The sequence below is a fragment of the Stegostoma tigrinum genome, chromosome 16 (genome assembly GCF_030684315.1).
Source record: "Stegostoma tigrinum isolate sSteTig4 chromosome 16, sSteTig4.hap1, whole genome shotgun sequence".
In the NCBI taxonomy this organism is placed as follows: Eukaryota; Metazoa; Chordata; class Chondrichthyes; order Orectolobiformes; family Stegostomatidae; genus Stegostoma; species Stegostoma tigrinum.
Window position 1 is genome coordinate 12,012,746 of NC_081369.1, and position 25,103 is coordinate 12,037,848.

General features: G+C 40.8%; 1 protein-coding gene across 3 annotated transcripts in view; it reads left to right on the top strand.

Moving 5' to 3' along the window:
- Positions 1-9,928: 9,928 nt before the first annotated feature.
- Positions 9,929-25,103, top strand: part of pdpr (pyruvate dehydrogenase phosphatase regulatory subunit) — a 55,674-nt gene continuing 40,499 nt past the window's right edge. Inside the window, exons 1-4 of one of the 3 annotated variants that reach the window (XM_048546494.2) lie at positions 9,929-10,280; positions 11,488-11,786; positions 14,848-14,981; positions 16,106-16,187. In XM_048546494.2, the coding sequence (XP_048402451.1) occupies positions 11,524-11,786; positions 14,848-14,981; positions 16,106-16,187 (479 nt within the window). In that variant the 5' untranslated portion in view covers positions 9,929-10,280; positions 11,488-11,523. The remainder of the gene's footprint in view (positions 10,281-11,487; positions 11,787-14,847; positions 14,982-16,105; positions 16,188-25,103) is intronic. The other 2 variants (XM_048546495.2, XM_048546496.2) reach the window with 2 other exon arrangements.

Below are 25,103 nucleotides of genomic sequence, written 5' to 3' on the forward strand. Positions count from 1 at the left end.
GGACCGGAGTGTCCAGGAGGGAACGGTCCCTGCAACAGGCAGACACACGAGAGGAGGAGGGGAATATGTCTCTAGTGGTGGCATTCTCACTGGAGGTGGCAGAAATGCCGTCTGATGGTCTTCTGGATATGGATGCTGGTCGGATGGAAAGTAAGGACAAGGGGAGCCCTATCGCTGTTACGGGAGGGAAGAGAGGGGGTGAGGGTGGAAGTGTGGGAGATGGGTCAGGCCCTGTTAACAATGGTGCTGGGGAATCCTTGGTTGAGGAAGAAAGTGGACATTTTGGAGGCTCCCTTGTCAAAGTTGGCCTCATCTGAATATATGTGACAGATGGAGGAACTGATAGAATGGAAGGAGTCTTTACAGGAAGCAGGGTGCGAGAATGTATAATCCAGGTAGTTGTGGTAGTCATTGGGTTTATAGTGGATATTAGTGGCCAGTCTGTTCCCAAAAATGGAAACATGTTGTGGAAGGGAAGGGAGGAGTCAGAGATAGACCAGGTGAAAGTGAGGGTAGGGTGGAAATTGAAAGCAAAATTGCTTCCAATCACTGATGCTTGATTTGGGTTCCTGAATCCTTGTTGGCCTTGGTCATAAAAATGGCTAAGTGAGCCAAACTCCAAAGGTGAGATGCTCTTGAAGTAAAGGCCACATAGGACTGAGTGGCACATGAAGCCCTAGCAGAATTAGAGTCAGTGGGAATTGCATGTGCATGGTGGGTGGGTGGGTGGCTGGCTGGGTGAGTGGGATCGATTGGAGGTTGTTAGTTGTGGAGTCATACTGGGCGTACAAGATGAGGGATGCAGTTTTGGAGGTCAGTTTTTACAATTCAAGGCCATCACAGGTGGGGATCCTCACACTCAATCCCCTAGACCCAACCTGCGTCTCCAGAATAAAGCTCCTGCTGCTTAATGCCTTGGTCTCCTGGTCCGTCTTGAAACTTGACATGAAGAAAACTGGCAGCAATAATAAAAATTGCTTCGAGATCTGCCGGGTGAATTCATCAATTAGTTAAACAAAAGAAAAGCTGCGGTGCTTACTGCATATCCTGGAGGCACTTGAATAAAAAAATATAATCGCTGTATCAAAATCAGCCAAAAGAAATTCACCCCAGAGAAGAGTCGAACAATGCAGAAGAAGCTAACCACGTGCTCCACCGTGAAGTAATGAGTACAATGGAGTGAAATGTCATTGGTGGGAGTGTAGGCACAAAAATAAACAGCCTCAGGAAGAAGTGAGATAGCATAACATTTTTGTGGTACATCCTCCTGCATGGGCCCTTCCCATTTAATAACAAAAACGGTGGGAAATCTTGGTGCTCCAGGACTGAATGATGAAAATGCAGAGAGCTGGAAATCCCACACACACAGATTCCATTATTTTATTCAAGCAAATAAAATTTAAGCTTGTATAGTCACCTGTGCATTCCTGAGTGTTAAGGGGGGGTAAAATTTTTAATCTCCATGAGACGTGTGATATAGCCAGAGAAGTTTAGTTCCAAAACCTAAGAAATCATAGAAGTCCTCTAGAACGATTTTTCACCAAACAATTGGTGATTGCTGAAATGGCTCAGATTCCACAAATACAACCATCATGAAGGTGCATTTATTTCCAATTTTTATAGAAATTTTAGAGAAGTTAGAATTCTGCGACAACTTAACTGATGCTGTTGGAGACTGGTGCTAGGTTTAAGATGCGAAGCAATCCGGAAGAAATTACTGATGGAAAGGAACCCAGACATAAAGCACTGGAAATAGTAGTCTCGATAGAACTAGCAGCCGAGAGCATGAGGGTTCACAAGTAGATACCAATGCAGCCTCAAAACTGCTGTCAGAATGTAGAAACAGGTCATACAGCAGCATGTTGGTGGTAAAATGAAGCTGTGTGTCGAAAATGTGGCAGAAAAATGGCGCATTAAATAGGTGTGTTAAGGAATAAGCATGAACAACACAGCAAAACTACAGAAACCAAAGGGTGGCAAGAAAATCTACATGGAACAAAAACAGAAAGAGAAAAGCCCAGAAACTCAGTCCAAAGAGGAGCTGTTATTAAAGTGGCCATTACTGGCTGCACCAAGCTGTAGTGGGTCGCTAATTTCCTGGATACCAAACTTGTGGGAATGGTATTGGAGCAGTGGTTTCATTGATACCTCTAAGTTTATCAAAAGCAGCTGTCACATTGCACTGCAATCCTCAAAAATTGTACTAGGAAACATACACAAACAAAATGGTGCCTTTTAAAGGGTTGTATCAATGTAAATGTTCAGTTACATGGTAAGTCTGAAGAATTGTCCTTGCATGTTATCAAATGAAGTTTTCTGGCGTTATTGATAAAATGAAGGTGGAAAATGTAGGTCAAACCAGGCTGAAGTAAATCGCTCCAGAGATAATGGGAACTGCAGATGCTGGAGAATCCAAGATAATGAAATGTGAGGCTGGATGAACACAGCAGGCCAAGCAGCATCTCAGGAGCACAAAAGCTGACGTTTCGGGCCTAGACCCTTCATCAGAGAGGGGGATGGGGTCTAGGCCCGAAACTTCAGCTTTTGTGCTCCTGAGATGCTGCTGGGCCCGCTGTGTTCATCCAGCCTCACATTTCATTATCTTGAAGTAAATCGCTTACTGGATTCTGAGACCAAACTATCTCAAAATCTAAACAAACATGTCTTTGTTTTCAGTGGTGATCTGGAAAGCTTGGAAAACTGTGAGGATCAGAATTGAGTTAAATGTTGCAAGGCTATATCAGTGCCTCATGGAAATCCGATTGTGTGTTGAGGCAGAATTAGAGAAGCTGGACAAGGCTGGAGTCCTTCAACCTGTCAGTGTGCGTGATTGTGTCATGCCTGTTGAACCTGTGATGGAAAAAGATGGATCAGTATCTGTTGGTGGTGACTTTAAAGTCATTATTAATCTGATGGTGTGCTGATCCAGTAATCACTGGCCTATTTGGTGGATTAGCTGGAGATCAGCTTTTCAGAAAAATACACCTTAGTTAAGACTATCACCAGATGACGTAGATCCCGAGTGACAGAAATACTTCACAACTGTAACACACAAATCAAACACAGGAAACTTCCATTTAGAATCATACCTGCACCAGTGTTATTCCAGTGTGTCATAGAGTAGATTTTATTTGGATTGGAAGGAGTCTGGTGTTACATGGATTATGTTTTAGTCATGGGGAGAAACACGAAAGAGAACCTCTACAATTCAGGTGCTACTCCCTAAGATTGAGGAAAGACAAATGTGAATTTCTTTTTATACCTTCCATTGAATATTTAGGCCACGCCTTTGACGCTAACAGACTGCATAAGTCACTTTCAAAAGTAAAAGCCACATATGTGGCACCAGCATATAAAAATGTAATCAACTACCATCTTTTTGGGCTTGCTAAAAATGGGTTTGTCGCAAATCTTGCAACTATTCTCGAACCATTACACAACTTATTATGCCAAATCAAGTATTCGAAATGGGACGATCAACGTGAAACAGGCTTTAGACAAACCAAAGAGAATTTACTAAAGTCCGAACTACTGGCTCATTTTGACCTGAAGTTACCATTACAAACTGGCATGCAACGCACTACCAAATGGAGTGGGAGCAGTTGTTTCTCACGGAGTACCTTGTGGTGAAGAGAAGCCAATAGGTTTTGCATTTAAAATTGTTAAACAAAGCAGAAATGAACTGTGTATAGATAAAGAGGGTCTTGGAATCATTTTGGGCATTAGACGATTCTGTTAATATCTGTATGGCTAGGAACTCGTTCTACTAACAGACCATCAACCACAACATTTGGGCCTCATATCTTACCAACTTATTGTTGAATATATGATTGTAAATATTAGGAATGTTTTCACTCCAGGAACTGCTGACGTAGAGGGGAATGGATGTGCATTTGTGTAGGTATGGTGGACTGTTACTTTTGAGTCCTGTCACATGAAGTAACATCAATGTCAATATATCATAAATGTTGCATTTTTAAACTTTTTGACAACTTTTCCACTAAAACTTCCTGTCATTTTTGTTTGAGACATGAAACTGAATATTTGCCTGCCTCCATAAATGAATCTCAATAGATCCCATGGCACAGTATGGAAAAGAGTAGCACAGTCCATTCACTCCCTCCAGTCTGATCATCTTCCATCTCCCTCAATGCCATTTTCTCTCACTATCTCCATTTACTTGACACCATTCCTAATTAGAAGTCTATCAAACTCTGTCTTGAAATGAATGACTGATTTTCCACAGCCATCTGGGATGGAGAATTCCAAAGATGCACCACCTTCTGTGTTCAGTTAATTAATGTCCCTGTTGATGAAATGGCTTTTCCCTCTGTATTTACGAGTGATGTTTCTGTAATACCTTGGTTTTGCCTCCCCTGCCTAAGCAAGTCACGTGGTCCAACTAATCCTCTCCGTTTTGTTCCAATTCCTTGAAAAACTGCAAAACTGATAACAAAATCAATGTCTGCAACTATTTTACATATAAACTAATGAATTTGGGATTCCAAAGGCATTGTACTGTTTTGGTGTGACTATGATGAGACAGATTGAAAACATTGAGGTACTGCCACATTGTGACAGCCCAAAGAGTATGCTGCTTAAATTCCAGCTGTGCACATTTTAAGGTAAATTAATATTTTTTTGGTCCCAGGCCCAACCATCTTCAGTTGCTTCATCAATGTCCTTCCCTCCATCATAAGGTCAGAAGAGATGTTCGCCAATGATTGTACAATGTTCAGCACCATTCGTGACTCCTCACATACTGAAGCAGTCCATGTTCAAGGTTTGGGCTGACAAGTGGCAAGAGACATTCGCGCCACACAAATGCCAGGCTATGACCATCACCAATAACAAACAATCTAACCACCATCCCTTGACATTCAATGGTGTTACCTTCACTAAATGCCCTACTATCAACATTCTGGAGGTTACCATTGACCAGAAACTCAACTGGACTCACCACATTAACAGTGTGGCAGCAAGAGCAGGCCAGAAGCTGGGAATACTGTGGCGGGTGACTCACCTGACTCCTCAAAGCCTGTCTGCCATCTACAAGGCACAAGTCAGGAATGTGATGGAATACTCCCCACTTGCCTGGATGAGTGCAGCCCCAACAGCACTCCAGAAGCTTGACACCATCCAGGACAAAGCAGCCTGCTTGATTGGCACTACATTCACACGCATTCACTCCCTCCACCACTGACGCTCAGTGGCAGCAGCGTATACTATCTGCAGGATGCACTGCAGAAATTCACCAAAGACCCTCAGACAGCACTTTCCAAACACATGACCACTTCCATCTCGAAGGACAAGGGCAGCAGATATATGGGAACGTCGCCACCTCCAAGTTCCCCTCCAAGCCACTCATTATTCTGACTTGGAAATATATTGCCGTTCCTTCACTGTTGCTGGGTCAAAGTTCTGGAATTCCCTCCCTAATAGCATTGTGGGTCAACGCAGAGCTGGACCACAGCGGTTTAAGAAGGCAGCTCACCGCCACCTTCTCAAGGGCTACTAGGGATGGACAAGAAATGTTGGCCAGCGAGCAATGCCCACATCAAAAAAACAAAGACAATTACAGCATAGGAACAGGCCCTTCGGCCCTCCAAGCCTGTGCTGATCAAGATCCTCTGTCTGAACCTGTCATCTATTTTCTAAGGGTCTGTATCCCTCTGTTCCCTGTCCATCCATGTACCTGTCCTGATACAATTTAAAAGACACTATCGTGTGTGCATCTACCACCTCCGATGGCAACGCGTTCCAGGCACCCACCACCTTCTGTGTAAAGAACTTTCCACGCATATCTCCCCTAAACTGTCCTCCTCTCACTTTGAACTCATGATCCCTAGTAATTGAGTCCCCCACTCTGGGAAAAAGCTTCTTGCTATCCACCTTGTCTATACCTCTCATGACCTTATAGACCTCAATAAGGTCCCCCCTCAATCTCTGTCTTTCTAATGAAAATAATCCTAATCTACTCAACCTTTCTTCATAGCTAGCGCCCTCCATACCAGGCAACATCCTGGTGAACCTCCTCTGCACCATCTCCAAAGCATCCACATCCTTTTGGTAATGTGGTGACCAGATCTGTATGCAGTACTCTAAATGTGGCCGAACCAAAGTCTTATACAACTGTAACATGACTTGCCAACTCTTGTACTCAATACCCAATACCCATGAATGAATAAAAAAAATTACCAGGAGAGAAGAACTCAGCAAAAGCTGGTGCTGTTCTAACCTGCAGAAATCTTTGTTCACATTTTATCTTTAAAAAAGAGGAATATAAAGTGTCCTAATGGAGAGAAGGCACATGAAAGCAAAATGAAAAGGAAATACTCAATAGTAAACTCAAGATCATTATTTCTCCAAGAACGATTCCAATCCAGCCTCTACACTTAATTGAAATCCTTTCACCCCTGGTAAAATTTGCTTTGATCTTGGAAAGGACCATTAATGTTCAATGAAGCAACCTGACTACCGAATTCGCAATTATAGGGCACAGGAACCCACTTTTAAACCAACCATGTTGCGTAAATGTGTAAATGATACTGTATCTTACCCTGTTTTCCTTCATAAATTCAGTTGTGCTTTCTATTCACTAGCAAACTACCCTCCCTGCCTGAGAGTTACCTGATCTTATGAAATTTGGAAGGCTTTGTTTTATGGTGGAGGGAAGGCAACAAAACGGCCGAGGGTTATTATCGCTGCACTGTTAATCCAAAGACACAGGTAAAATTCTGGGGATAACGAAGTGTGGAGTTGGAGGAACACAGCAGTATCAGAGGAACTGGAAAGCTGACGTTTTGGGTTGAGACCCTTCTTCAGAATTTCTGTGTTCCTCCAGCTCCACATTTTGTTATCTCTGACTCCAGCATCTGCAGTTCTTGCTATCTTAATGTTCTGGGGAACATTAAGTTTAGTTCCCACTTGCCTGTTGGTGGAATTTGAATTCAATAAAAATCTGGAATTAAGAGTCTAATGATGACCATGAATCCGTTCTTGATTGTTCGGTGGGGGGTGGGAGCCACTGGATCACTAATTTTTCTTTTGGACGGGAAACTGCTTTCCTTCCTTGGTCTGGTCGACATTTGACTCCAGATCCACAACAATGTGGTTGACTCTTAACTGTTCACTGGACAATTAGATCAGGTAGTAAATACAGGCCTAGTCAATGACAATCTCATCCCATGAATGAATAAAAAGTTCATTCACTTTTCTTAGGAATGATCTAAAAGGTATGCCACAATCTTCCAGAAATTACTTCAATTCTCCTTAGTATTTTCAGTCAATCATTGAGGGCCAAACTATCATGATCCTTCCAGTAGCTTTTAGCTGAGTGATCCTCCAGTTTGTCTTGACAGACGTCATGGCTACCAACTGCTCAGTTCCTTGATTGGGTTTGGACATGTCATTGTTTTTTTTTCCTCAGACCACTTCTACAGCTTCTGTTCAGCTGTTTCCAGGTTAACTATTCATGCTTTGCTTCCACTTCACACAATCTAGTCCATAGCTTTCGCTGCTCACCGAGTAGTCCCCTCTACATTGGGGAAACAAAGCGTAGACTGGATGATCACTTCACAGGACACCTACGTTCTACCTGCAAAAATGACCCTGAGCTTCCAGTTACCTGCTACTTAATATGCCATTCTGTTCCGGGCTAATATCTCTCTCAGGCTTGCTGCAGTGCTCCAGCTAAGCTTAGCGTAAGCTGGAAGAACTTTTCATTTTCTGCTTGGGGACCCTGCAGCCTTCTGGACTCAATATCAAGTTCAATAACTTTAGGGCTTGAACTGTGCTATGTCCATTGCCCCCACCTCCACACACCAGGCCTTATTATCACATAGTCTGCTGTTACACACAATCTTTGTCAGCCACCAACAGTCTCCATTAGCAGCTATTCACCGTCCTAGCCAGACAGTTATCCACTCCTTTGTCTGTCCAACTGTTCAGCTGTGAATTTCAGCTGTTTGTTTATTTTTCTTAGAGAACTCCAATGTCCACAGGTATTTGAAATCAAACAGCAGAGGCAGTAGCTACGAAAGTTCGCTGCTGGGTCAGAGAGCAGTGTGGGTTTCTTTCTTAGTTGTGCTCCTAAGATGCTGTGTTCATCCAGCCCCACACTTTATCTTTTTTCTTAGTTGATGCCCTTTGCACCATGTGGTCACTGCCTTTGTCTCCCTTCCTCCTTTTTTAAAGAGCTGTTGTTTTGATTTTTTTCCCTTAAAGTTCCAACAGCTTACAAAACAGTAATTACTGCTCCGAGAATTGGAGGAAATCACCTCCAACATTGAAAATACCTCAAAAAGGAGCAAGCAGTTCTTACAGCCACACTGTAACTATACCAGTATCCACCACTTCCTCTGGCAGTTCATTCCACACATGAACCATTCTCTGTGTAAAAAAAATGCTCCATGTCCCTTTTAAATGTTTCCCCTCTCACCTTAAAAATATGCCCCAAAGTTTTGAACTCTCCCACTTAGAGCAAAGACCTTTTCTATTCACCTTATCTATGCCCCTCACAATTCTATAAACATCTAAAAGGTTGCCTCTTAACCTTCTACATTCCACTGAAAAAAGTCTCAGCCTATCCAGCCTATTTTAATAACTCAAATCCTCGATTCCTGGCAACATTCTGGTAAATCTTTTCTGAACCCCATCCAGTTTAATAATATCCTTCGTATAACAGGGCGATCAGAAATGGACACAGTACTACGGAAGAGGCCTCACCAAATTGTTCTGCCGTCTTCAAAGAATTGTGTACGTGGACTTCCAGGTTTCTTTGTCTGAGCATTTCATTTAAAATGCTAGCTTTCTAAATATACCATCATTTTTATGACTAAATGAAATATTAAATACTTCAGTACAAAAGTTCATTTGCCTTGTCTGTCTCCATTTCACCAGGCTTTTCACCCTGATGTCTGCTACTATTCTCCTTGACTGTTTCATTTTAATTTTTTTAATCATTTGCAAATTTTGACTGATGTTCTGTATAATAAAGTCTTGATTATTATACAACAGACAGAGCAGGGTCCCAATACTGATCTCTGGGGAACAACTCTGCAAATCATCCTGTTAAACTGGTCCGCTACCTGGTTATAACTAACTTGAGCTCACCTAAAACTCTGCTTTCTGCACCCAAACGTAGATCAAATGTCTTCATCTGTCACCTATCTACTTGCTGTCCGACAATGGCTGCTGAGCTGTAAACACTTCAACTTTAAAATTCTTCTTGTAAAATTCCTTCGTGGATTAGCTCCTTCCGATGCAAGTACAGTCCTCCAACCAAACAGCCCTCTGACCTATCTTTACACTTTGATGTTGAGTCTTCCCTGGTTTTAATCATTCCAACAATGGCAGCTTTGCCTCCAGTTGCCTGGGTCCGAAGTTCTACTGTTTCCTCACACTGACCATTCTTATTCACTCAGATCTTTTAGAATGGTTCCAAAAGCTACTTTGACGACAAAACAAAAATTTTCACTGTACTCACGTACATGTGACAACACTAAGTCGAACCAAATCAAGTCAGATGGACATTTTAGTTGAGTGAGATAGTAGGAACTGCAGATGCTGGAGAATCTGAGATAACAAGGAGTAGAGCTGGATGAACACAGCAGGCCAAGCAGCATCAGAGGAGCCGGAACCTGTTCTTCTCAAATAGCTCAATGTCAAGTTTTGCTTAATAACTTTGTCAGATGAGCCTTAGGAGTTTTCATAACGTTGAAGGTGCTATACAAATGCAAGTTGTGTTGAGTGTTAAATCCTCCCTGTCAGTGCTTTTCTGCTCAGTTGATGTCACCCACATTGATGCAACTGTCAATCATCCTGTGCCGAGCCTGTGGGTGGAGTCTCTGCTCACGACTCCACGCACATTGGACAATGCTACGAAGGGGCGGGGCTTGTGTTGGTACGTGATGACGTTGGTACGTTTGCTGGGTCCGGTTAGGCCCGGCCTGGCACGGCCGCTGGGATCCCCGCGATGTGTTCAGGGTCAGGGCTGCCGGCCGCTGGCTAAGTCCGCCCGGAGACGGGCTGCCGGAGAAACACGGCGTTGCCAAGAATCACAGCCTCGGCCAGTGAGCTGCGGGGGTTTGTTTCCTGGTGAGAACGAAGCCAGCCCATAGGAGGCAACAGGTGGCCCGGCCTGGCAAAGGAAGAGGCCGGGGTCAGTGTGAAGGGCAGAGCCAGGGAGGGAAGACACGGGCTTGGCAGCTTCGAGACTTTGGACCCTTGTCGTAGGAAGGAGCTCAGATCAGGGTTTTATTGATAAGCTGCTTGCCATCGTAAGGATGCCTTTCGGCCCCTTATCTCAATGCTGGACCTGTCCTAGAACAGGTCACCAAAAGCCTGACTTTTACCTGTGGCTCACCAAAGTTTCCCTAATGCATTGCAGTTCCTAATTGTTTGCTTTGTGACCAAGGTTTTCTTCTTGTCACTTTTTATTTCACTTAGGAGAACTATGAACCCTGTGGTTTGCAATTGTTCCACAAATGGGGATAGTTTTTCCCTATCTATCCTACTTAGACTGCTGATGATTTTGAGTACTTTATCAAATTTTCACTCAACCTTTTTCAAGAAGAACAGTCTCAGCTTCTCCGGTGTTTCTCCGTAACAGAAGTTCCTCATTGCTGGAACTGTTCGTGTGAATCTTTTATATATTTTTTCTCATACCTTCACATCCTCAAGTGTGGCACCCCCAGTATCAGATGCAGTACTCTAGTTGAGACATATCTAACATAACTTGTTTACTTTTGTATTTAGTGTTCCTGTTGATAAGGACGATGTATAATTTTAACAATGTCTCAACCTGCCTTGCCTCCATCAAAAATCAATATACATTGAGATCTTTCTGCTCCTGCACTCCCTTCAGAATTGTGCCCTTTGCTTTACAATGCTTATGTTCTTCTTACAAAATGAACTTTGTAAACCATTCTCACAGATCACTGATCTTCTGTACGTTTTGAAATTGTGTTTTATATTCCTGATTGCTGCATAAGGTTGACACAGTGAGGCTTACATGTGTATTTTCACTTTCCTGGGATTTTTATAGAGTTGGTCAATATCTCACAGCTGAGTTTGTAGCACATTGGAAAGGTACCATGTCTCCTTAGATGAATACTTCATTTGGAGCATTTTATGGACTTGTTTTAGTTTCAAATCTGCAATGTCCTCACTTCTCTCCACCTCTGTAACCTCATCCAGTCTTCAAAACTGCAGGAATTGCACTCCTCCAACATTGTCCAGTTCCTTTGCTCCACTAATGCTGGTCATGCATCAGCTTACGGTCAAGAAATACTTTCTCATTGTTTCTTTGAAGACTCAATTTACTATCTTCCCAATTGCTCATGGCATTAGTGACATCACATTCTTTTTGACTTCTGTGTCAGTGTTGTCTGATGATGTGCCTTGGGATGTTGTATTCAGTTAAAGTTGTAAAAATATAAGTTGTTCTTAGTCTGCATATCTGCCATTTATCTTTTGCTATTTCAGATCTCATCTATCCCGTTGGCTGTTTTTTGGTGAACAATGAGGAGCTGCTCTGTACCCAGACGGAGTTGTCTTTGGGCTGAGATGTTCCCTCGGCTACTGTCCAATGTCATCTGCCCTCTGCAGCGCCATTTGCCCCGAAGCTGTCGGAGGGGAAGCTCAACAGTGCCTGTTTCGAATATGAGGCCGTTACCTTCCCAGGCTCATGTTGTGATATGCGGAGGTGGGATTGTAGGGTCATCAGTGGCATATCACCTCTCCAAACTGGGCTGGACTGATGTTGTATTACTGGAGCAAGGACGGTAAGTACTGATCATAGGCATTCAACGCGTTTGGAGAAAATATTTTCATTGTCTAATTCTGTAAAGATAGTTCACTTAATTTAAACGATGATAATTCTGATACCTTGAAGGGGGCGAGGTTGAAAAATTAGGCATGCAATCTGCCATATGGTCCTTCAGTGTTATTATAGCATTGTTTCTGTAAAAACAGGTTCAATTTGTCCTTTTGGGCTTTTGTAGACTTTCACCAGAGCAATACCTGCGTGAAATGAAGTATGTTAGTGCTTATGGCAAATGTATTCTTCTTGGAATGGCAGGAACAAAATTAAAGTACATTGCATATTAAAAGGAAACTGTACATCATTCACTCAATAGCACCAGTGCTTTATGTCATTTTTGTAGTAGTTCCAATTCAGATAGTGCAGTGGAGCTGAACTAGGAAAGAGGATGCAATTATAAATGCAGATTCACTCTTTCTGCCCAGAACTGCAGCCTGGGGATGTTATTTGTGCAACATTCTATGTGCGTTGTAATTTCTAATCCTCTTCCCAATTTGTGTTGTGTGTGGATGGTTTTGGAATGTGCATCAGGCCACCACCACCAAGTGAGGTATCACAATGAGGAAATGGGAAACTGGCAAACTCGTCCTCCACCCCCACCCAACTCCAGCTTTTTCTCAGCCTTTCCCCTCATCCAGTGGGATTGAGGTCACTTTTGTTGCTGTCAGTGCTGTGATTGCCTTCCCTCTTTTTTTTCACCCACTCTCAGTTGATGACAAGAAACTTTTTTTTATTTTTAGCACATGGCTAACTACTTCAATTAAACATGTTAATCAGATCAAAAATGAAGGCAAACTAATTCCAAGGTTTTCTTGAGTAAAATAAAGCAAAGTTTTATTAAACCAGAGAGAACAAGGTATAGAGCTGGATGAACGCAGCAGGCCAAACAGCATCGGAGGAGCAGGAAAGCTGATGTTTCGGGTCTAGGCCCTTCTTCATAAATGGGGGAGGGGAAGGGGATCCTGAAATAAATAGGGAGCGAGGGGGAGGCAGATAGAAGAAGGATAAAGGAGAAGATAGGTGATTTTATCAAACAAGAATTAGAGAAGAAAAATGCGACTCATAATGTATAAATATCACCCGGGTATTTGCTTAAAAAAGTGGGGTGTGTCAAAGGCAGAGCAGGCCGTTGCAATTTATGTATTTTCTGAATTCTTGAGTTGGAGGAGTGAAACCTGAGTCCGCTATTTAGTTTTATTATTTTCTCAGAGCAGTGAAGCTTGCAGATAACCTTGACTTCTTGGCCAAGTGTTTTATTTCCTCACTGGGTGATGACGTTTATGGTTGAGAGAGACAGGAGGAGAGAGAATTTCCCAATTCTCGCATACACTTTGGTTTTTCCTTTCCCCCTTCCTACTACCTGGAAGTAGCTGTTGATATAGGTCTATTTGTACGTCACCAATCTGCTATTGTTTTTCCAAACTGCATTTATCTGCAGCTAATCTTTCAACTCAAAAGCTTCCAGAAAGTTGTGAATCAGCTTTGACCTGAGTTTGTCTTTTTAGATTGATTAGATGACAATCTCCATCAGAGATGTTAGAATATACATCCAGGGCAGGTGAGATTGAACCTGGGTCCCTGGCTCAGAGGTTGGGATACCATCACAATGCCACAAGAGTCCTTGCTGTCCTCCTTTTGACATTGCTCATTTTTTCTCAGATTAATCCTCATTACCTGATAGTTTGACAAGTTTGGCTGAACTTTGTCAGTTGACCATAATAACTATTTAGTGTCAGTATTTATCCTTTTGTTATACAGTTTGCAATCCATGAAAGTCTAATGTTTGAGACATAGGAACAGGAGTAAGCTATTCAACCCCTTAAGCCTGTTCCACCATTTGAAGAGGTCACGGCTGATTTGTGGCCTAACTCAATATACCAGCCTTTGGCTTGTATCTCTTAATACATAAGTAACAACTGATGCAGCATCTACTGCAGTTTATGAAAGAAAATTCCACACATCAACTCCAATTTGCGTATGCAGATGCTTCCTCATCTCTTCTAAATGTTTTGGTCCTAATTCCAAGACTACACTCTCTGGCTCCAGAAGAAAATTAGATCGTGGACGTCAAATATTAACAGCCTGTGTTTACATCATCCTAATTAGTTTCCATTTTCCTTATTAGACTTGTTAATATCCTAACTGAGAGTATGTAGATTGAAGGAAATATCATGTAGTAGTGTTCTGTACAACAGTTTGTTTTAATCGGCACCTTATGAATCAACACTCTCGATAAACTGGCAAAAATTGTACAACTCACGCTGGAAATTTACTGTATTATCACAATCTCTTGTGATGTCCAAGTAGTCAGTTAGGGTGGGAAAGAATTAGATTTAGATTTAATAATTTCTGAAGAAGGGTCTCGACCCAGAACGTCAGCCTTCCTGCTCCTCTGATGCTGCTTCGCCTGCTGTGTTCATCCAGCTCTACACCGTGTTATCTCAGATTCTCCAGCACCAGCAGTTCCTACTGTCTCTGCATAGATTTAATATCACGTGTGCTGAAGTACAGGGATACTGGAAAAGCGTACATTGTTGCCATTCCTGGTGCCATTTTAGGTACACAGGCACCTAGGTACAGGATATCACGTACAAACTCAAAAAAACAAGAAAATGAAATTAAAAATTCAATATTAAAGTCTTTCTTAGAATTAAGTTTAGAAAAAAGAAATAAAGTTAAAAGTTCAACATTATACTGTCAGGTTTTATTTAAGGCAAAGTTGCATTATCATTTAAGTGATTTATGCTATAAATGAAGTAAAACAGTGATGTGTATGCCTCCTGCATTATGTTTCTGTTACTTGGTGTTGTCTTTTTACATTGATTTACGTGGACCTCTTCTTCAACCTGGCACACTCTTGGTCCCATAGATACTGGTCCATAAAAAATGTTGATGTGTTAGCAGATATGGATGAACTCTTGCATGTACCATGGCACAGGTGTGAAGGATGGTGGCTGTGACAGATGTGATAATTTTAGTGTTTATGCCTGTATCATCTCCCTTGGTTTTGTTGATGTTAATAGGTTAGCCGCAGGAACTACGCGACTCTGTGGTGGTATTGTAAGCACACTCAAGCACATCAGCATAGAAACAAAGATGGCTGACTATTCAAACAAACTTTATCAGCAGTTGGAGCAAGAAACTGGCATCCAAACAGGTAAGGGTTTTGAAATTGCTTCTTTTCTCTGTGGGTTAGATCATATAGACATCATATCTTTTGATATCTTGGGGAGGAGTGCTTCAGTAGGTCATAATTGATTAACTGGATTAACTGCTCACTTATCAAAGCACTTCAACTGTTTTAACAACCGGGATGAGTAAATTACGTTTTTTAAGATGTTCAAATGAGTATACAGTTGGTATTTAAAAGAGAATATTTGATAGCCAGTTTTGTGTTTGGGGAAGGGGGGAGGTTTAACAGGTAATCTTGATAGATGAGTAATTAGTGCATTTAAACACAGATCTAGAATTTTAAACATTGTACAATATACAGTATTTTTGTTCACTCTGTTTCGCTGGGGAGTGGTTACAATGTGTTTGTGTTTATGTTGGGGGCGCGGTGGTGGTTACGGTCTTTTAAGTTGCTGTGTTTACTTAAGGAACAGTGAGTGCCACTATTGACCTGGAAACGGTCAGAGTGGTGCATGCCTGTTGACATGACTGTACTTCAAACCATTCGATAAATAGGCTAAAGGGGCTTAAAATTATTTCTTACAAGTTTATATGAATTTTCAGTGTGCCTCAATGGTGGGACACTATCCTTTGAGACACCCACGTTAATGGTTCAAGGCCCTCTTCAGATGCTAGAGTGAAAGATTTGTGCTGAAACTCCAGTATATTACTAAGGCTGCGCTACACTGCTGCTAATGCTGTCCTCAGGATGACAAGATGAAGCAATCTGTTTTCTAAGGAGAACGAAAGATGTCCAATGGAATGAAGATGAGCCCTTGCTCTGGCCGATAAATATCCCTCAAGAAATTATTGGATTGCAGTTGCTTTTTTCCCTTGTGAAGTCTACAGTATGTGAGTTGACTGCAGAGTCTGTCATATACCGACGCTGACTGCTTTTCAAAACGTATTTTAGCCATCAGGTGCTTTACAATGTCCTAAAGTTGTGCCATAATAAATGGAATTTTCTTTCTTTATAAGGAGTGAGGTTACGATGTTGCAGTTTACATGTGTATATGGGGTGGTTATAACATTTGCAAGTTGTGCATCATCAACGTGCACAATGAATGTGCATCGATTTGCACCTTAAACAAGGTCTCCTGTATTTACCAGGTTATATCCGGACTGGTTCAATCTCACTGGCTCATACTCAGGATAGGCTCATATCCCTGCGACGTCTTGTCTCACGATCACAGTAAGTAAAATTGGTTTCAGGCCTGTAAGAATTAATTTGAATTCCCTTTGGACAGTTCATTCTGTGATTTGAAGGAGACTTCATATATATATAGTAGTTTCTTTATTTAAGCACAAGTGAGGTGTTACACAAAGTATTTGAGCCTCGGGGAGGCTGCACAAAGGAGCAAGGGATAAAAGGGCAGGTAGTCAGTCAAAAACAGACAAGTTCTTTGGAGTTAATTCAAGCTAATTCTTGCCCTCTTACACAGCAAGGAGCTGACAGCTTGATGAGTTTCTGACCATTATGGAAGAGGCACAGGTAAAGTGAGGACCTCAAGATAGGCAGTCAGCATCACCGAGAGAAGCATGTGCCTGGAGCATCCAGAGCTAGGGAGCCAGCATCAATGATAGAAAGACCAAGTGAAGCACCCAGAGACAGGCAGTTTGCAAAACCTAAAGGAGTGGGTGAGAGGGAGACCCATAGCAGGGAGTTAGCATCACCTAGAAAAATGGGTGAAATAAATCATAAAAAGATAAAATGAAAGGCTCTGTGTCTGAATTCATACAGCATTCATATTAGTAAGTGTGTTATATCCATTGAAGTAAATAAACACAATCTCTCAGCCATTACAGAGACGTGCTAAAACACGTCAAAGATAAGGTCCTGAATACGGAGGGGTATCTGACATTCAAAAATAATAGGAAGCTCGGTGAAGATGGAAGAGTGGCATTTCTATAATAGTTAGAACTTAGTGAAGGAGATCACAATGTAGAACTGGTTTGGATGGAAATGAGGAATAGTAGTGGAAAGAGTGGGAGTGTTCTACAGAACCCCTAAAAGTAACCACAGTATGGGGGAAAAGTGCACAGAAAAAATATGGAGTGCTTTTGCTGAAGGAATGGCAATAGTCATGGCTGGAAAGTGGGAAAAATCAGGTGGCAAAAGTAGCCTTAAAGAGGAATGCTTATGAGAGAGTTTCTTAGAGCACCTTTTGGAACAGATCATGGAGAGTGAAATGTTAGAATTGGTGTTGTATATAATATGACAGGGTAGATTAATGACCTCTGAGTTAACATGTTTCTAAGTAGCAGCAATCGCAATAAGGGTTGAATTTTATATCCAGTTTGGAAGGTTGAAAAGTGGGCCTAAGGCTGGTATGTTAAACCTAAATGAGTGTGTCTAGGTGGATGTGAAAGTTGAGCTAGTTGAAGTGAATTGGCATTCTAAGTCAAGGGATTGATTATTGGAAATAGTGCCAGACACTTAAGGGAATATTTCAGAATAAATATATTCCTGCCATAAAGAATATTTGTTTGGGGAGACTCAACATCATGGTTAACTAAAACAAAATTGAAGAAAACATCAAATTTAAAGAGAGTGTATAACTGTACAAAAATGTATTTCTTTTTCAGATCATTGGTCAGAATATAAAGTAGAGAAAGACGATAAAAGATTAATCGAATTTGAGAATGAGAGGAAGTTATCTCAGAATGTAAACTCAAGTTGGAATAGGTTCTTCAGATCTATAAAAAGGAAAGAGTAAAGTGATTGTTGATTCTCTGGAATGAGAATGAGTTAATAGTAGATAATGAGGAAATAGTGAATGAAATGAACAAATATTTTTGCTTCTGTCTTCAGTGTATAGGATACAAAAACATTTGTGATAGTTATAAATCAGAAGTAGATTCAAAAATCTAAAAATCATGAAATAGAGGGGGTGATGTCCTCGTGGTAGTTTCACTGGACTATCAATCTAGAGACCCAGGTAATGTTCTGGGGACCCAGGTTCGAATCCCACCATGGCAGATGGTGGAATTTGAATTCGATCAAAAAAACCTGGAATTAAGATTCTAACGATGACCATGAACCATTGCCCGTTGTTGGGAAAAACCCATCGGGTTCACTAATCTCCTTTTAGGGAGGGAAATCTGTCAACCTTACTTGGTGATTCCATACCCAAAGCAATGTTGTTGATCCTTAACTGCCTTCTATGCAATAAGGGATGGACAATAAATGCTGGCTTCATCAGTGACACCCTCATCCCAAAAATGAATCTTTTATAAAAGTGGAAGGGAGAGAAGGACTTAAAATTATAATCAAAAGACAAGTGATACTAAAGAAAATGATTGAGCTGGAGGCTGATGGAGCTCCAGGACCAGGTCCGGAGTTTGCAAGATTCAGGAAAGGTTCCATTGGATGTGAAAGTAGCCACTGTAACACCATTTTTCAAGATGAGCAGGAGGCAGACAATTATAGGTTAGTTAGCTTGATGCCTGTCATGTTAGAATTTATCATTTAAAGAAAATACAGCTATAAAAACTTAGAAAAGTTCAGAATAATGATGAAGAGTTGGCATGGTTTTGTCAAAGGGAAATCGTGATTAACCAGTAAAATGGAATTCTTTTGAGTAACATATGCTATAGATAAAAAGTACCTTGTTGTACTTAATGGAATTTCCAGAAGGCATTTGGTGAGATACCAGATCAAAGGGTAATGTGGAATAAGAAGCTTATGGTGTAATCGATATATTATAGTGGCACCTTGCTGTTATCTCTCTGCATAAAAATTCGGTGCCTGTGTGCTTCCCTCCACTTCACCTGATAAAGGCGCAGCGCACTTAAAAGCTTGTGATTTCAGATACACCTGTTGGACTATAACCTGGTGTTGTGAGACTGGTTGGGTAGGGGAGTTAGATTGTATTCTCTGCCATTTAGAGAATTTAACAGTGACTTCATTCAAGTGTGTAAGATCTTGAATGGTCTTGACCAGATGGATGCGGAAAGGATTTTCCTCTTGTGAGTCAGTTTAGAACTTGATTGCTGTGTTCTAAAATTAGAAGTCTTTCTTTCAGACCAGAGATAAGAATTTTTTTAATTGCAACTTTGGAACTTTTTGCTCTAACTTCTTGTTAGGCAGGGAAATCTAAAGTTTTTGAGATGATTTGTGTCTTCGGTTGTAGACATGCTCGCTGAGCTGGTGGGTTTGGTTGCAAACGTTTTGTCACCTTGTGAGGTAACATCATCAGGGTGCCTGCAGTGAAATGTCAGTGTTCTGTCCTGCTTGTTATTTATATACCTTGGTTTTGCTGGGGTGGTTGGAATTACTTATGTTTCTGTTTCTCAGTGGTTAGTACAGTGAGTCTAATTCAGTGTGTTTGCTTATGGAGTTCCAGTTAGAATACTAGGCCTTCAGGAATTCCCTGTGTGTCTCTGTTTGGCTTGTGCGATTATAGATGTGTTGTCCCAGTCAAATTTAGCACGCCTGGGAATTCCTGGAGGCCTAGTATTTTAACTGGAACTCCATCGACAAACGCATTGAGTTAGACCCTGTGTAGAAAGCATTGAGAAACTGAACTGGAAGTGGTAACAAACTGAGGCATATAAATGACAAGTGGGACGCTTCACTGGAGGCACTGACGACGTCACCGAGCAGGGTGACACAATGTCTGAAGCCAAATACACTGGCTCAGTGAGCACATCTACACCTTTGGAAATCTGAAGATAACGGGGTGGACGAGATTTTGGAATTCGAAACTAAAACAGTTAGACAAGGTCTTGTTGAATGGCAGAATAGAGTCAAGGGAATGAGTAGTTTGTTTCTGTCCATATTTTGTGTATTCATAGATATGATAGGCTGATGATGGCAACTTATGATATGATGGCAACTTGCTACTCACTTGAGTGATGGCAGCAAAAACAATTTTTTTTGAATGAAGAATGATTTTTATTGTCACACGTATTTTACAGTGAGAAATCATTAAAATACAGTGAAAAGGTTTTCTGCTGTTGCCATGATCCAGTGCCATTTTAAACAGTTTTTAAGAATAAGGGCAAAATGGAAAGGGAAGTCCATCAGCCCTGAGCCAGGTCCTCATCAACAATCCCTGCACTGCCATCCTTCTTCACTGCCTTGCCACTTTCTGCACAGGACCCAATGATTTCTAAAGGTAATTGGATGGGCACTTGAAGGAAGTAAACTTCCAGGTCTACGTCAAGCAGATAGGGGAATAGGACTGACTGGTCTGCAGGGATATGTTATGGATTCACATGGGCTGAATGGCTTCCTTATGTGCAGGAATTGACTCTATAAATACTGCCAGGCTTGGGGGTTGTACATTTAAAGATTTATTTGCAGGTGGCTTCCATATTTCCTCTTCTCAAGCGCTCTATCCGAGAAAGTAATGACCCCCATGAATGGGTTAAGGTCATTGCTTTGATAGGTGAAGTTTGGAGTCGAGATCTTCACCATACTATGATATTTGACTTTTAACATCCTCAGTTAAGTTTTTAAATTCAGAAAACTGACAGTCTGTTGCTGACACAATCAACCTGCAGACGTTTTGGGAAACCCAGGGCCCCTGTTTGTTTAAAGAGGGACAGAGAATTCATGATGTCTCTGCTTAAGCCCAGGAGATTCATTTTTGGTGTGTGATTTTCTTATGTCACTGTGAGCAAAGATCCTGTTAAGAAGTTTTAATGACTACATATAAATTTGCATTCAGCAACACAAGTTTTTGCTTGTTTAATTTAAAATAAAAACTGTCAAAAAATTATCAAATGCCTTTGTGACATTCAGCATAAATTAAACTGTCAGTTTCAAGACCATAGTGCCAATTTATCTTTTGTCCCTCGCCTTTGTACTTTTTAAAGCAGCTTTTACAGTAAATTTAGACACTTACGTGCAGATTTTGAAATGCCAGTCATGAAGCGCAAAAATATTACCAATTTTTTTATCCATCGCAGTGAACTAAGAAACGGTTTTTAAAATAAACAAAATTATTAGCAAAACTTAACGTTTTCAGATCATTATTAAATTATTGGATAGCAGTTGCATTCTCCTTCATTCACGTGCACTAATACCAACAGGATGATTCAAAAATCACTTTTAAACCAGTCTGTTTTTGGCATTTATCAGGAATGTTAAATTGTCGATTGTATATTTGATATTCTCATGCCTGTGGAGGGCTCCTGTTTGGAATCAGTGACCCTGAAACAACTTAGGAAAAAACAAACTCTATTGTAGCTTCAGTAAGTGCTTTTTACAATTTAATAGCTTATTTAGTATCTATACTAGTTTAATGCAGACAATTTTTAATGAGACACAATTCCGAACTCATTCTTCAAATGCCTTTCCAAATGATTATAATATTGCTGAAGAAATAGTTAACCTTTATACAAAAAAGACTTTAACATTCTTACATACAGCTATAGCCACAGGGATTAAAACAAACATAAATATTTTAGAGACAGTATACTGAAATCTTGCTGCTTTCGAGAGAAGAGATCGGATGCTTCCTCTTCTCCTTTAATCTCTCAAAATAATTTCAGTCCCTGTGATCTGATTTTCAATGTCTGTAGTTTGCTACCTAACCTCATTTGGAAAAAGCCAATTGTAACTGCGACATACCAGTTACCTCTCTGAACCTTATGTAAAGGGCAATGTAATCAATCAACAAATTTCTATATGCTGTATAGAGTATCTTTAATTTTGTAATTCAGAATATCCAAACAAGGAATTCGGCCAACATTTGTGCAATTTCTTCCTAGCTATTTAACTAATGAATGCAATAAACCATGTGTACATGGACATTCAATATTTCTAATTTTTCACTGTTTACAAAGTACTTTGGCTGGAGTGGATGACTTCACATTTGCTGATATTGAGAATCATTTTTTTGATTTGCCCGCACTTTTATCACTTATTTTGCCAATATACCACTGTAGTTTTGTGTTACCCTTATCATTTTTTAGTGTACAACCTCTCGTTTTGTCAGTGGCAAATTTGGATTGGTGCTTCCTAATTGTTTAAGAAGTTAATAAATGAACCAAATAGTTGAAGTCCTAACAGATGTCTTATAGGACTCCAGTGGTTACTTTGAGCCAGTTAAAATATCAACACATTCAACATAATCTCAATCTCCTACCTTTCAAAATATTTCTACATCAGATCAAGAATTTGCCTTTAATTGCATATGCTTTAGCTTCAGCTAACCGTGACTCATAAGAAATTTGATCACTTGCCTTCTGGAAGTCTGTTCAAATAACATCCTTAAGAAATTAGTCTGTCTGGTATTTTAGATGCCTCTTCAAAAACGGCAGTTACGTTCATCAGGCTTGTCCCAATCCATGCTGGCATTATCTGCCTAGCTGAATGTTGCCTTGGAAACCAGTCCCCTGTCCTTAATTGTAGATGAAGGTAATTTTCAAACAAGAGGTATTGGGTTAACTGCTCCATAATTCCCTTGAAAAAGCCTGGTCTGTGCCTTTCTTGGACTAAAGGCATTAGTCATGGTCATAGAGTATGGCTGACATTTCAAAGTTATTTTGGAGAGGGAGACGAATGTATTAAACTTGAACAATAGAATCATGTAGTTTGCAGCCCTTCCATGCTGCAATCAACCCAGCTGTCTCTCACTGCACCTTCCTGTGGAGTATCGCGCCACTTGCATCTATCATTGAATGACAGCAGTGGGAGATCATGCACTTGGTAGGGGAACCAATGGCTTGACACACTTGTTCATCTGACTCCTCTCCGAACAAGAGTTGGAGAAGAGAGAGCAGAGATCCAAATAATTATCTTCAAGAGGAAGGAATCTTGTTTTGTACCAAGTATTCTAAACCTCTCCACAGTAAAAGTGATGCCCTTTCACTCGCACCACACATGCATTCAGTGCAGAAAAAAAATGAAACAATCAGTTGGTGTTGACCATTAGTGAATGACCAAGGGTGACACAAATTTGGTCATTTTGTTGTTGCCTCTACCTTTCAAGCATTTTCTTCTTGGCTTTCATTGATTGGCTTACCTTAAATTGATTTGAAACAGTTTTGTCCATTGCCTATGTTTCCTGTTGGAATATCTGGAGCACTGAGTTACTGTAGTTGGTCACCCATCTAAGACAAATGAGGAAATTGTTCGCACTGAGGGTGCGGAGGTATCAAATCAGCCAGGATCTTTTTGATCAGGCGCGAGAGGCTGAGTGGCCTATTTCTATTCCTAATTTTTAAGTTCCTACTCACTTAATTTATCAATATCTTATTGTAGCTTTTTGCTTCAATTTGCATTGCTTACGATAGTGTCTGTCTTTGTGTCATCAGCGATAGTGCTTCGTAAACATTGAAGTTGGTTTAAAATATATCTGCAAGTCTTCAGTTGAAACTACATAAACCTGTATTTGGACCAATTATTATGAAGATTTTGAACAGTTCAAATTCAGTTTCTATCACGTGATTGTAACGCCATGATTGAAATTAATCTTTTAAAATGTTTTCTTTGCCTTTGAGTGACAGCAGTTGAAAAATTCATAGCTGGATCCTTCATATGAAATGCAATTCACAATTTTCTAGTTGTATAACCTTAAATTGAAATTAATGTGTTCAATTAGTCACATTCACACTTCCATGTGACTTGGTAATATTGATCCACTTAATTGTGTTGCTGACAAAAAATCACAAATTTCTAAACAAAAAGCTATAACTTCTTAAACATTCAAGGCGAGGAGACTCTCAAAATGAAATTCTAGCATCCTCGGAAATTCCTTTCAATCAGTACTTTTTGTGTTTCATTTTCTTGGCACTAAAGCAGGTCATATCAGCTAACTTCAGTGCTGTTTTTGACTCGGAGTTTTTCACAGTTTGATCTGTTGTTTCAGCAGTTCATTTTAGTATTTTAGTTTTCTAATCTTCTACTCTCTTCTTTTATCTGCTGAGTTCTGAGAGCTCTACAGGTATTTCATAGCCACTGGAATTGGGTTAGCATTCACCATTCCTGGTTTCCATCCGCTGGCTTTTCTCCCCCCAGTCTCTCTCAGTTCTGTGAGAATTTCTGTCGTTCTTTTGAGAGTAAACATGATCTGCATAGTATAGCGGCAGCCTGTTGTTGTTGCCTGGAGTTAGTTGGCTCTGCATCCAGCCTTGTGATACGAGTCCCCTTTTGAATTGTTAGAAAGACAGTTATTATCTGTCACTCCTAACATTACACATTTCTTGGTTCTCAGTACTGTGTATGCCGTTCCTAACTGTCACTTTTTGGTAAGAGGCCAGGCCTCAGCTGCTCTGAAATGACACAAAGTCTGCCGCATGAACTTTTGTTTGTTTGACTATGTCTTCCTGAATGAACTTCCCTAATTGTTCTGTGCTCAAACAATCAAAGCCGTATGCATGGAAACAAACCCTTGGGTCCAACTCGTTTACAGTGATCTGGCCTCCCAATCTGACCTAGTTCTATTTTCCAGCATTTGGCCCATACCCCTCTAAATCTTTCCTATTCATGTACCCATTCAGATGACTTTTAAATGTTGTAAGTGTAACTGCTTCCACCAGTCCCTCTGGCATGTCATTCCATACATGCAGTTTATTCATTCACGGGATGAAGGTGTCGCTGGCCAGGCAACATTTATTGTCCATCCCTAATTGCCCAGAGGGCAGTTCAGACTCAGCCATATTGCTGTGGATCTGGGGTCACATGTAGGCCAGACCAGGTCAGGATGGGAGTTTCCTTCCCTAAAGGATATTAGTGAACCCGGTGGGATTTTCCAACAATTCTCAATGGATTCCCGGTCATCATTAGATGGCTAATTCCAGATTTTTATTGTATTCAAATTCCACCTTCTGCCCTGGCGGGATTCAAACTTGGGTCCCCAGAACATTACCTGTGTCTCTGGATTAATAGTCCAGCGATAATTCAACTCGGCCATTGCCTCCGCTAATTCAAACGTGCCACCCCCTGCGTTAAAAAGGTACCACTCTTGTCCTTTTGTTACAGACCAGACCAAACTCCCTCAAAACATGCTGCGGAGATAGCCGTGATCCTAGCTTTTCCTTATTTTAAAGGCAAGTGCCACATATTGCATTCTGGATGCAATTTGATTGGTCAAACTGTTAGGCTTTGAGCAAAACACATTTTGTTCATACACTGTAGTTAAAATACAGACACATA